Here is a 13,328-nt window from a genome sequence, read left to right as displayed (position 1 = left end):
TTCATCATAGGCCTTTCATTCTGTTATACACAAGTGCAAACAAATGTCTTAATATTGAGTATAAAACCCCTTTCTTTTTATTTTCAGATAATGATCTTTCAAAACTGAAAGATTTCATCAACCAGCAGGCAGATTCCTACGTGGAAAAAGGAATTTTGGACAAGGAAGAGGCCAATGTTATCAAGCGTATCTACAGTAGCCTGTGAAGCTAGATCCTGTGGTTGTGTTAGAAAACATTGCTTTAGAATTAGAAACCTACACTTTTGTCAAAGGGACAGATTTACAAAATTAATAATTTTAGGATATCCCGAAGGATATGATTGATGCATTTATCAAATAAGATCAGGGTGCCAGTTCATAATAATGTGTTTGATTGCTCCCAGTGGTCGACAACCATTGTAATATGAGGTATTAAAACTTAGAGGCAATGCCATATAACTGCCTACCAAATCACTAATCCACAAAAATAGAATGTGTGCTTAGTTATCAACCAAATGCAAATAAATGGGGGCTTAGCAATTCAGTAAAATGAATTTCCTGTGTAGCTACAATTGGGTACTTTTATTGTAACATTACCGCTCATAAAAAAAGAATGAGCAATCGTAAATCTGGCCCTACCTGTTTTTTGTGTTTCATTAAAAAATCCATTGCATCAGTTTAATGTATAGGTGCGAAGGCCATTTTCATAGACTGGTACTTACCAATACATGACCAATGTAATGTCCATTTCCTTGTGCGTCTTCTCTAAATAGTAATAGCAACTATAATACTTAAAACTGTGTTTTTATATTTCTATAAAGACAACAATATGCCTATGACTGGTAGCTCTCATTTTACAATAATAATATATACTGCATTTTGTAAATTTCAAACATTTGACTTTTCAGCTGTTTTTGAACTTCAGGTCCCACAAACCCTTGCCAAGCACTGGAAACAGGGAAATGTAGCCAACTGATAGCAGCAGAGTCACAGTTTAGCATTCACCAAAAAAAAATAAAAAAAAAAATATTCAAGTAAATTTTCTCAGAGTGCTGGGACTGTACTTTCTGTTTTAATTAGTGTAAAAAATAGCAGCAGTTTCATATTACTAAACAGAACTAACAGCTCAGCAACTTTCTTTATAGACTGCTGGGTCGGTGGTCCACGACTGAATTAAATATTCAGGCACAATATCCATTGAGCAGCACTCAGCATTTACAGTTATACTGACAACCCCGAGATTGAGTTTCTACCCTCCAGCTCAGCACAGATTTCTAGGTTACTTGTAATTACTCACTAGAGACAATGATTGCATATTTATGTAACCACTGGGCCTCTAGCCCTGCCCTTGTAAATTGCAAAAATGCTCAAAGGAGCACTAAGATTAAGTTTACTTTCATTTTCTTTTTTTAGTTTACATCACCTTTAGGGCTCTGGCACACGGGGAGATTAGTCGCCCGCGACAAATCTCCCTTGTCACGGGCGACTAATCTCCCCGAACTACCATCCCACCGGCGAACATGTAAGTCGCCGGTGGGATGGTACACGCTGCGCAGGCGATTTCGGTCAATCGCCGAAGTTGCCTCGCGAGGCATTTTCGGCGATTTGCCGAAATCACGCCGCCGCGTGTGCCATCCCACCGGCGACTTACATGTTCGCCGGTGGGATGGCAACTGATGGCAACTCGGGGAGATTAGTCGCCCGCGAACAGGGAGATTCGTCGCGGGCGACTAATCTCCCCGTGTGCCAGAGCCCTTAAAATATCCAACCACCTATTAAGGCTTTCATTAAGAGGAGCATTGCCACCACACTATTTTTAAAGACAAGTCGTGGTGAAAGAATGCCCGATTATTGGCTGTACAGTATTTTCCTAGTAAGACAAAAGAAATGTCAGCAAGTTGCACTTTGGATGAGCCAAACATGTGGATTGTGACAATCTCTGGTTTCACAATAGAAATATTGTGGGATTGTGGATCACAGTTAGATAAGGTTTTCTTATTTTTTTGGTCTACTGGCTAATGTGTTATATTTTGGGGTAGATATCTGTATTACTGCAATACATTACTGTTGACTGGGCAAATTTGCATCTGGGCAGTGCTTCACAGCAACCAATCGGATGTTTGCTTAAATTGTTTGACTTGCAGCTGACTGACAAAAGCTGATCACTGATTGTTTGCTATGAGTTACTGCTCAGCTGCAAATGTGCCAAGCCTTTATAAATGAGCCCCATTATTTCTTGAGCTAGTCTATACTAGTAACAGTGCATTCTGGTCTAGGTAAATACAGGAAGAAAACAATAGGGTAATTTTGTGCCAAAATCCAGCACAACAATTCCTCCAACCTCCCTGCTTCAGTTGTACATATTATTTGCTTATCCACATTCCTGAACAAATTTACAGAACCCACTCATTTGGCACTCTGGCAGAAATAACATCAAGCAGAAGTCGGTTTAGGAGGAGAGATGCAGTGATCAACCCAGAGCTGCCTTGGGTATCCTCAGATAGCCATAGCCACAGCCATAGCTGGTAACACAGGGGAACGCTTTCTGCTGATCATGAGTCATTTTTACTCTTTAATACTGAAGTCTATGGGCAGTGCACTAAACCTGAAAAAGTACCCAGAGGTCATTTTCTTGAGTTCTTCTATGAAAGGAATGAGAACACAATGTTTTAAGCATGATGCAAGTGTGTGATTGTATTATAGTTCTCCCTGTAAAATGCAGAAATGCATCAAAATGTTCAGTAAATCAAGTTTGGATATACAGTATGTTCCATAAAGATGTACATTATGTACTTAACAGGTAACATTTAAATTGTGTTTTATTCTAGCTTTCCCTGCACACCAAAATAAAACAATGAAATATTTACAAAATATATACAAAAAAAGTTGCCACAAAATAAATTAAAATATATGATTGGGAAAAATGGCCTTGCTTTATAAATCTAGAAGTTAGTAGCAATGCTTTATATTGCTTGAAGGCAAATGTAAATTATGCTTGCCATAACTAGACTGTCAGCAAACATATTTCTCTTAGACAAAAAAAAAAAACAGTTTCCTTGCATTTTATTAAAAGCAGAACCAGAAAGCATATAAACAGGGCAGAGGGGAGTAGCTTCAGGCAAACCAAAAGTACAACAAGCTCGGCTGAAAATCCTATTTCACGGTGCACCGCAATTCTGTTGTGCTTAATTTTACAAGGGTAAGTAAAACTGTCTCATTTAGTGCTCCATACTTCTACCCTTTAATTTTTTAGAATTTTATGGTTAGACAACAAATGATGCTTAACCTGGTAGACAATGTGCAAGATTTAAAGCTTTTTTTTGTAGATGGATATTTTAACCACAGTACCTTTATGTATTCCTATGAAACCACTTACTTAATCCAAAATCATGCGGTGGGCTATTTCAGTCAAACTGTACCTGTCGTGCTGCATGACAAGCGGTAATAGAACGGAAGGTAAAATGTCAGATTTTATTAAACACTTAAGCTGGCCATACACGTGGCAATCTGACCATCAGTCGCACTAAACATTGTCAGATGTGCCACACACCATTCAGGGCTGAATCGGCAGGTAAGGAGGTAGAAACAATAGGATTTCTACCTCCTTCTGCCGATTCAGCGCTGAAGGGAGATTTTGGTCAGGCGCCTTCTATGGCGCCCGATCAAAATTTTCAAACTGGTCCGATCGGCGAGTCGGCCGATATCAGCAGCTTCCTGCGATATCGGTCGACTCGCCGACATACCATACACGCACCGAATATCGTACGAATCGAGGTTTCGTACAATATTATCGGTGCGTGTATGGCCACCTTTATACAGGCAGGACTTCACATCTTGCAGTACTGCAGTTTTGTAGGAATAGCAGTGATTGTTCTATATGTAAACACAAGACAATGGTACAATGTGGTAAAGATACAGAAAATCCAAGATACAGAAAATCTCCACAAAATGAGAAAACATACTTACTTGTTGTAATCCTAATCATCCTATTAATGCTTTCAATTCTTTTTTTTCTACATCTGAATAAAATTTTAAATTATTTAAAATTATTTAAAGTTTTTTTTTTTAATTATAAAACCATTCCATACACAGTATTTATTAAACATATTTGCTAAATGCTACAGCACTGCATTCTTGCTTTGAAGAAAAAACATTTTTACTTGCAACAAACTGTAAAAACATGCAGCACTCTGCTCTCCTTTCATCAAAACCAGCTATAGTATTGTGGAGCATTGTGAACTAAAGTGACATAATATTCAGCATTATTGTGCTTAATGGCCACATTTAGTCCTAACAACACACACACAGTATAATTTGTGGTATAATTTTGTGTTATATATTAAGGTTCATATTTCAATTTACTCCACACATATACACCATATTTTCACTCAACCTCATATTAAAATCAATGGGACCAAGTTCAGGCAGCGATTCATTTATATGGTAGGGCCTACAAGCTGTATTCTGATGGTAATGTTTTTTGACATTTTATAGGGATTAAGAAGATCCTTGAGATGAATGCTTGAATCTGGAACAGTTGTAATTAACTGAGCTGCAAAAATAATATAAACATAACTAAAGCAGTTCATATTAATGAAGAATAACTGCAACTGTAAATAAGTCACAGAAAGAAGTTTATTTTTTAAAATGAGTAAACAATAAAATCACATTAAACACAGTAAAGTTTTTTTATCATTTGCACTCAAAAGACCTCTGTGGGTCTCAATTAACCGCAATATAAAACAGAAACAACCAAAAAAAAAAGTGACAAAACCGTTGATAAAATGAGCAGTGAAACTAAAATACAGAGTATTGCAAATGAAATACAGTCTGCAGCCATGTAACAAAATGTCATAGGAGTGCGGATATGTCATTCATTTCCCTTTTTGAATTCAAAAGACGCAGCAAACAGTGTCTGCAAATGACTTACTTTTAATATATAAATATACCGGTAGGTTTCAAAGGCTGCCATATGTATTTAAAGGCAATATAATAAGGACACTGAACTATTGCAGATAAATCAACATCAGTGCAATCATATTAAAAATGTCAACAATAGATTTGTCAAACAAAGGAAGTCTTTAAGATTAGATGTTTGGTGTATGTGGACCCACAGCCATTGCTTTAACAAGACCAGATATCTTCTTGTCTCTTAGTGCTGATAGGAGCAAGTTGCATAGGAATCATCATGTCTAAAAACAAAACAAGAAGTTTAAAGCTAAAACTGAAAAGCATACATTTTTTCAATTTGTCTTCATTATTTATTTTTATACAATTTTATAGTTATTGTTACTTTTTATTACTTTTATTTTTTTTTAACCAGGCCCTCTCCCACCCATAATCCATATTCTAGTCTCTCATTCAATCACAGTCTAGTTGCTAGGGTAGATTGAACCCTAACAACCACACAACTGCTTAAATTGGAAATATACTGAACAAAAAGATAACTTAAAAATAGCAAAAGAAAAACTGATGACTGATTGCAAATTGTTTCAAAATATTACTGTCTGTATTATACTAAACGAGTCCAGATCTAATCCATAACAGAATTTTGAACTGGACATGAAAAATGTTGTTCCCCCATAATCGCCTTGCAACCTGACAGAGCATAACCAGTTTTAAAACAAAGAAGAGGAAACCTTACAGTGCTCATTTGTGCAGAGCTCATCTCTCCAGAAACACTCCGGGCTGGTATGGCTGCCAAAGGTGCAACTACTACATACTGAATTAAAGAGGGTGCATACTTTTGCAATCAGTTATTGTGGTTTTTACTGTGCATGTCTGTTCAGTGTCAACATATGTGTATAACATGTTGTGTACAAAACATTCCTTCTCTGAATATTTAAATTAATAAAGGTAAAGCAGGTTCATGTTTTCCTCCATTGTTACCTTTTCAATAGACATCAGCAGAAAAGTTTCATAAATCTGTTACAAACACGTTGTGCTGCTTGATTCTCTGAGCACGTCATGCAAGGCTAGCAATATGTCTCTCTTCGCTCATATCAAAATGTAAATATGCCGAGAAGGACTATTTAGTGCGCCAAATATTGGAAAACTCATGGACATTTTTAATCAACATGTGAGCTGCATCCCAAGATACAGCAGATGCAGAACTGTAATGGAAAATATATCAACAGCAATAGCACTGCATGTATGTCTGATACACTCAGATATATCCTGCACTGTCCAAGTGGTTGCTGGAAGAAAGTCCTTTGAATTTAAAATGGAATTAATCTTTCCACAATCTGTTCCTTACTTTGGGGAGGATTTACTGCCCTGGAGCAAAGTTGTTCCTCTGCTTTTGAATTATCCAACCCATTGTGAAAGATTTTAAAAAAAGCCTACTAATACAAAATGAAGGGAAATATAATAACAGCCAGAAATATAATTTACTTGGATCAAACTCAGGGCTGACAACCTTAGATTTACAAATGTCACCACACACTGAAATATTTTCAACTTCTGTGTTTATGGGACAAAAAGTCACATCATTTTTAGGATTTGGATTTGGTTCAGCCAGGATTGTGGATTCTGTCAAATCCAAATCCTGCCAAAAAAGGCTGACTCTTGGCCGAATCCTGGATTCGATGCATCTCTATTAAATATACAAAAAAATATGTATGCCTTTTGGTCTAAATGTCAATAGCAGGGTGCACTGGTGCTTGGAGTATGTGGTGCCAGAACCACTACTGAAACTCACCATTGACTGCCAGTAAGCATATTAAAGAGTTATTCTGGCTCAACATCAAATATTCCCTTCTTAGTATTCAGTTCTCAGAGATATTTATTACAATCTAAAATAGATGCTTTAAGTTCAGAGAAAGGTGGATTTGCCAATAAGAAGCATATAGTTTTACTAGCAAGCCAGGTTTAGGCCACGACAAGTGTTGTTAGCTGACATCACTCTCAACATTGTTGAAACACAAATCCTCTTTAGTGCCCACGCAGTATCCTGTACTAAAGCAGCTCAGCACACACAGCAAGGATTTGTGTGGGAAGAAGCTTCATTCGTAAAATACACTAGCTGCTGTACAGTTGTTAGAAAAACAGAGCCTGACAGCTGAAAAAGAATGAATTCTGAACCTGAATAAATCAGCATAACAATGCTGAGCTGGAGAGTATTGTCCCTAATTCACAATGAGAAACACCGAGAAAAAAAAAAAAAAAAAAGGATGAGTATATCAGAATTTGACAAAAATACAATATAGTAATACAAATAGTAGGTAGCATCACCAAAAAACATTAATTGTGCCAATATCACAACTTGTCCACACATTTGGTTAAGTACAATACTGCAAAAATACATAAAACATGCAAAAAATATAATATTAAGGATAGTTTTGCGCACCAAACAAATGTTTCATGTGTGATACTACAGAACCCACAATAAGTACAGGTATCGGACCCCTTATCAGGAAACCCATTATCCAGAAAGTTCAGAATTACGGAAAGGCCATCTCCCATAGACTCCATTTTAATCAAATAATTCACATTTTTAAAAATGGTTTCCTTTTTCTCTCTAATAATAAAACAGTAACTTGTACTTGATTCCAACTAAGATATAATTAATCCTTATTGGAGCCAAAACAATCCTATTGGGTTTAATTACTGTTTAATTTTATTAGCAGACTTAAGGTAGGAGATCCGAATTACGGAAAGAACCCTTATCTGGAAAACCCCAGGCCCCAAGCATTCTGGAGGAGATCCTAATTACGGAAAGAACCCTTATCTGGAAAACCCCAAGCCCCAAGCATTCTGGATAACGGGTCCCATACCTGTATTACTATACTACAATAAAACATTTGCAACAGTGCATGCAGGGCAGACCCAAAAGCATGAACTGCATACATCATCCTCCACACCTTCTCCTGTCCTGCCTAATTTGCACCTTCCATATCTTATATTAGATGAGAACAAAATCATGACCCCAACCCTAGGCCCCTACAACCCACTCTTCTCTGCTCCCCCTGTTACTCTCACAAGCATCCCTATCTGCAGAGTTGTGCAGGTTGACAGGTCCCATTTCTTCTGTGCAATTGCAGACACAAAGCATGTGTAGCTAAAGCAAGGTCTGGATTGGTTTCAACTGCACATGCTTCTACTGGTGAACTTGCACAGAAAAGGGATCTGAAGTTAACCCCACTGCGCCACTCTGCATTTTTCAAGCAGGTACACAAGGGTCAGACTGGCCCACCCGGATACCACGGGTGAATTCCTAGTGGGCCCCACTGCCTCGGGTTTGTCCAGCAAGGGTGGGGATATGTGTAATGGCAGCAGTGGCAGAATACAACAGGGGTGTTTGGGTGCCCAGGGCCTAAAGGCTGCTTTAATCTCCATTATAATCCGCCACTGATCATGTGTAAAAAGCAGAAATATAAATCACCATGCATCTCTCTCCTCCCAGCACACAGCAGGATAATTAATTTGATGATTGTCTAGTAGCTTGGTCTTCTCTTCTGTAGGGGGTATGTTTTTCATGCCTCAGAAGTGATCTTTAATATGACTGGAGAACTAGTGAGATGGATCCAAACACATTGCAGCTCATATCTGTGGCAAGAAAAGCACACCCACTGCTTTGCTGTAAAAAAAGATTGAGTCTTCCCTGAACTTACATAAGTTCCTGCCTGTCCCCTACCTGTTGGTTGCCACTTTATTTCAGGCAAGCCTTCTTAAAAGGATGGGGAGAATAGGGAGTAAAAGGTATGAAACAATCGGAGGAATAAAAAAAAAAGAAATCTGGATGCAGAATGAAAATAAGAAGGGGGAATGGGATTTTATAAGAGGGAAATTGTGGACGGAAGGAAATAATATAAGCAAAAGCAACTGGGGAGATGAGAAGGCCAAGGAACAACATTAAAGGACCATAAGCAGAAGGGGAAGTTTAGGAGAAAAGAACAGGGCTAAAGAGAAGTGAAAAAAGGGTGGGTAGCCTAGAGCAGAAAAGCTTTTTTTTTCTTTTTTGCCCATGCATTTCAGTTTTAAAGGAGACATAGTGGATAAATAGAAAAAAAACCCTAATTTTGTAGGCAATTATGAATAATATACGATGCTGGTTACACTTTGGGTTAAAACTGAATACGGTCTGCAAAAATGGCCCCTTTACTTGAGCTCCCTATAGATCAGGGGTCGGGAACCTTTTTGGCTGAGAGAGCCATAAACACCACATATTTTAAAATGTAATTCCGGGAGAGCCATACAATATGTTTGGCCGCAGATGCTGCGGGGCAAGGTAGGGTGGGTCCCAAGGATGCCAGATGTGATGTAGAGGAGGGCGTGGCCTGCGTATTACATATTAAAATTTAACTTAAAGATGAACCACCCCTTAAAAACGTATTAGGGGTTAATTCCCAATCCCTGCCCCAGCAGTCATGTTCATCCCCTATTCCCTGCTGCTGATGGGACAGCATTGGATTTCCTTCTAAACAGACAGTGCAGTCTGTAGTACAGTAGCTTTCAGAGACAATGGCTAATCTTGTGCACAAATCTGACCAAAGTACAACTTTAGCTCAAGTTGGAGCACTATTGTCTTACTTTGCTTACCAAAAAAGCTCCTTATCACCTCCAATAGGCCTATAATCAAAGGAAGTCAAAGGAGCAGTCCCTCAAACTGAGTTATAAATATCACTCTTCTTAAGCTGGCCATACACGCACCAATAATATCGTACAAAACCTCGTTTCGTACGATATTCGGTGCGTGTATGGCATGTCGGCGAGTCGACCGATATCGCAGGAAGTTGCTGAAATCGGTCGACTCGCTGATCGGTCAGGTTAGAAAATTTTGATCGGGCGCCATAGAAGGCGCCTGACCAAAATCTGCCGTCAGGGCTGAATCGGCAGAAGGAGGTAGAAATCCTATTGTTTCTACCTCCTTATCTGCTGTTTCAGCCCTGAACGGTGTGTGGCGGATCTGACGATGTTTCGTGTGAACATCGTCAGATCGCCACGTGTGTGGCCACCTTTAGATAGGGCAAATACCCCAACAGGCTCTCCTCTGTTGTAAACACAACTCTACTGAGAACTCTTGCAAAATAGCAGCTCTTTAAGATGCATTCCTCATTCTACCCAGCTAACAGATTTTTTACTTACGTCCTTTTGATTGCAACAACATTCCCTTTTATAGTAGAACAACCTTTATTTTAACATGCGAAGATCATTAAAACACACTACTGAATTCTACTGAATTCTCCCCAACTTATGTACAGGTTACCTGAGGTCTTCTTCTTTTAGCCTCTGGGCTGCCTGAGTAGACCTCTTTATCTGTAAGTCCAGTCTCTGAAGAAAGTCTTTGGCTGACAGCTCTTCATCTGACCTAACAATAGGTTGATTTGTTTTTGCAGAGCTGGGTATGGAGACTGTATGAGCCTCGGCTAATGCAGGCTCTTTTGTTGGAGAATTACAATTATCTTGAGTTTCATTCTCTGGAGAGTCCAATGAGCCAAGTCCATTAAACAAGGAGCCCTTCTTTGAGATAACTGGAATATTCAAGGACTTCCGAAGAAATATACAGTCGGTAGAAAATAATTTATTGGCTCTTTTAATTTGCTCCATCTAAAATTGAAATAGGAATACGTGATGAAATTTCACCCACAAAATAAACCTTATGACAAATTATAGACGGCTATGTTGAGAAAAAACCCATTGTAACTGTATAACCACTAGCCAGACACACTTTGCCAGCACTGATCCATACTTTGGGTTCTTTTAATGGGTTTTATTAGTGTTGTGTACAATGGTGGACAAAATTTGCCCCAGCTTTCAACTCTCAATGGTAACAGTGCAAAAATAAAAGTCAGTTTTTTTTGGTTGCTATTGATAAGGAATACATTCTGTGTGTGCAGATTCACCCACAGGCCCCCCTTACTTGGATGGATTCTGTTCTCAAACTAGCCTTAGTTACGTCAACGATAGCCTTGAAGACAGAACCACCTATTTGGCAAAAACCTTGTTTTCGGTGCTGTGAAAAGATATTTCTATGTGTGCAAACTGTTTAACTGGGAACGCTTATACGTTTCTCATGACATGCTACTGTCACAAAGTCTATATAAACCCTGTGCCGTCTTTGTTCTGTTGTTCAGCCTATCTTTTGCTCAGAACCCACATACGTGTCTAATAAACCTTACCTAATTACCTCAAACGACTTTCGGTATCTGAAATTTCCATAGCATTAGCTATACAATATATCAAGTGACCACTGAGTCCACTGGCTACTATTATCAATGCAAGCTATTCTGAGTATGTGACGGGCTTGGAACGTTAGATGTTTTCATGTCAGTTTGATCATAATTAGGCCAATGTCCTCAATGTGAAAAAGGTTTAAATTGAGGAGGCTGAAATGAATTGCTTGATATTATTATATACATGTAGCTGAAACTAATGTAAAATGTTGTGTAAAACAGTATCTTTGGGAGAGAGCAGTTTAATTTACTTTTGAAAAAAAGGTAATTAAACCTTTTTATGTTGCATGGGGAGACTGGATTTCTAGGTTTGTATGTAATGCTACCTCCTTGCCAGACCAAAAATCCAAGCATTCATAAGGAATAGTTAGCAGCTACCTGGCATATATAGGATCATTTCATCTTAAAATTATCTTTAAAATTGTAGTTCATCTTAAAATTAACTTTAAAGGGGAGGTTTTGCTTAACATGAATGTACCATATAGAACTGGGGATTGTGTGAGCTTTTGGTTTTAAACTAAGAAGTGGACACAGTCATTAGAATAAGTACAGATATATGTAAAAAGAGTTTTTAATAGTGGGCAGTGGGTCTGCAATATCACATAAATAAAAGCAGCTGGTATATTACATTTGCAGTGATGTCCTTTACATCCAGATAGTTTGCCATAACAGGGCAGGGGTGGGGTAGTACAGAACTTTAAGTTGACAGCTTCTAGAGTAAGTGGGGTTCTCCAATGTACCTGTATTACCCCTAGACCCAGAATATGTAGGGGTCAGAGCCCGGGATAAGGTAAAGGGGTAAGCCCTACTATAGTGATCCCCAACCAGTGGCTCAGGGGCAACATGTTGCTCACCAACCCCTTGGGTGTTGCTCTCAGTGCCTATGTGGTTATTTTTGAATTCCTGACTTGGTGACAAGTTTTGGTTGAATAAAAACAACATTTACTTCCAAATAAAGCCCCTGTAAGCTGATAGTGTGCATAGAGGCTGCCTAATAGCTCTTAGCCCTTATTTGGCACCTCCATGAACTTTTATGATGCTTGTGTTGCTCTCCAAGTCTTTTTGCATTTGATTGTGGCTCACGAGTAAGAAAGGTTTGGGACCCCTGTCCTACTGGTTACCCTGTTGCCTATGGAGCATGGATAATGATTCATTATTTACAACTATACATTAATCCTCACGCCTAGACCCCTTTTATCGAACTACAATTCCCAGCGTCCTCACGGCACAGCCTGGCTATGGCTTCTTTCAGTACCAGCAGGAGGATTTTACCATCCCTAAATATTTCAGGATGCCCACCCTTTTCATCGCTGCTTAGGATGCTGGAAGTTATAGTTGCCCAGCTGCTGTGGAGCTGCAGGATAGACCAGCTTAGTTTCCCCGCATCCCCTGTTCAAGGAGTCTTATTAGGCCGCCCCCTCATCAATCCCACCTCTCCGGCGCGTAGGCCCCATGCCTGGCATGTCCTTACCGTCACTCCGTACTTGAGCGCGATGCCCTGCAGGGTATCGCTTGGGCTGAGGCGGTGCTCGATGTACCTCTCGGATAGGGGGGCCGCCACACTGGCTGTGCTCCCGTACGAACGGGTTTTAGTGCGGGCCAGGCTAAGAGACAGTTCGGCTTCAGACTCACACTCAAGTCCTGGGAACATCGTGTAGCCATAGCGGGAGCCCCCTTCCCTGTGCGGCTGAAGCACCGGTGAAAGGTCAGCCATGTTCTGTGGGGGAGTAGCTCCGGTAACGGAAAGGACAGCGCAACAGAGCCAGGAGCCCCCTTTCTTGCATCCCCCGCACAGGCAGACAGAGGGCGCTAAGCTCACATCCCGCAGGACTGCGCCGGCTGCACTGAGATATCAGCTCTGGTCCCTTCTCGTCGTCCCCATTGTGTTTATTCTGTCATCCGTGCCCTTTGCTTCTATCAGTCTCGTTATTCCCTTCCTTCACAGTGAACTATCGTTACCGTTAGTAATCGCGCTGGAGCTTCATGTAGGGGGCGCTCTGTCGGCTTGTGCAGTAGGCTTGGGGCCCACAGACTCTATCCTGCTCTATTGGCTTGTTATTACCTCATGGATACTCTATGCAGAATCAGAATGGGCTTACTTTTCTTAACTTGTGGGTCGCGACCCCTTTGGGGGTTGAACAACCCTTTCACAGGGGTCCCTAAGACCATAAGACA

The 13,328-nt window shown here is 39.8% G+C and overlaps 2 protein-coding genes across 3 annotated transcripts in view; one reads left to right on the top strand and one right to left on the bottom strand.

The window, feature by feature from the left end:
* The window catches only part of scg3 (secretogranin III), a 29,198-nt gene extending 28,330 nt beyond the window's left edge, over positions 1-868 (top strand). For both annotated transcript variants that reach the window (NM_001276693.1, NM_001276694.1), the window contains 1 exon segment: positions 88-868. In NM_001276693.1, coding sequence (NP_001263622.1) covers positions 88-206 — 119 coding nt within the window. In that variant the 3' untranslated portion in view covers positions 207-868.
* A 3,727-nt stretch (positions 869-4,595) lies between these two features.
* lysmd2 (LysM, putative peptidoglycan-binding, domain containing 2) lies at positions 4,596-13,099 on the bottom strand. The gene is given in 3 exon segments (NM_001044403.2): positions 4,596-5,171; positions 10,187-10,527; positions 12,625-13,099. Coding segments are annotated over 3 exon segments (624 nt in total). The 5' UTR covers positions 12,868-13,099; the 3' UTR covers positions 4,596-5,131.
* Positions 13,100-13,328: the final 229 nt, after the last annotated feature.

Source organism: Xenopus tropicalis, chromosome 3, assembly GCF_000004195.4.
Source record: "Xenopus tropicalis strain Nigerian chromosome 3, UCB_Xtro_10.0, whole genome shotgun sequence".
NCBI classification, from domain to species: Eukaryota; Metazoa; Chordata; class Amphibia; order Anura; family Pipidae; genus Xenopus; species Xenopus tropicalis.
The sequence above is the reverse complement of the archived record's forward strand: the minus strand, read 5'-3'. Positions and strand labels throughout refer to the sequence as shown.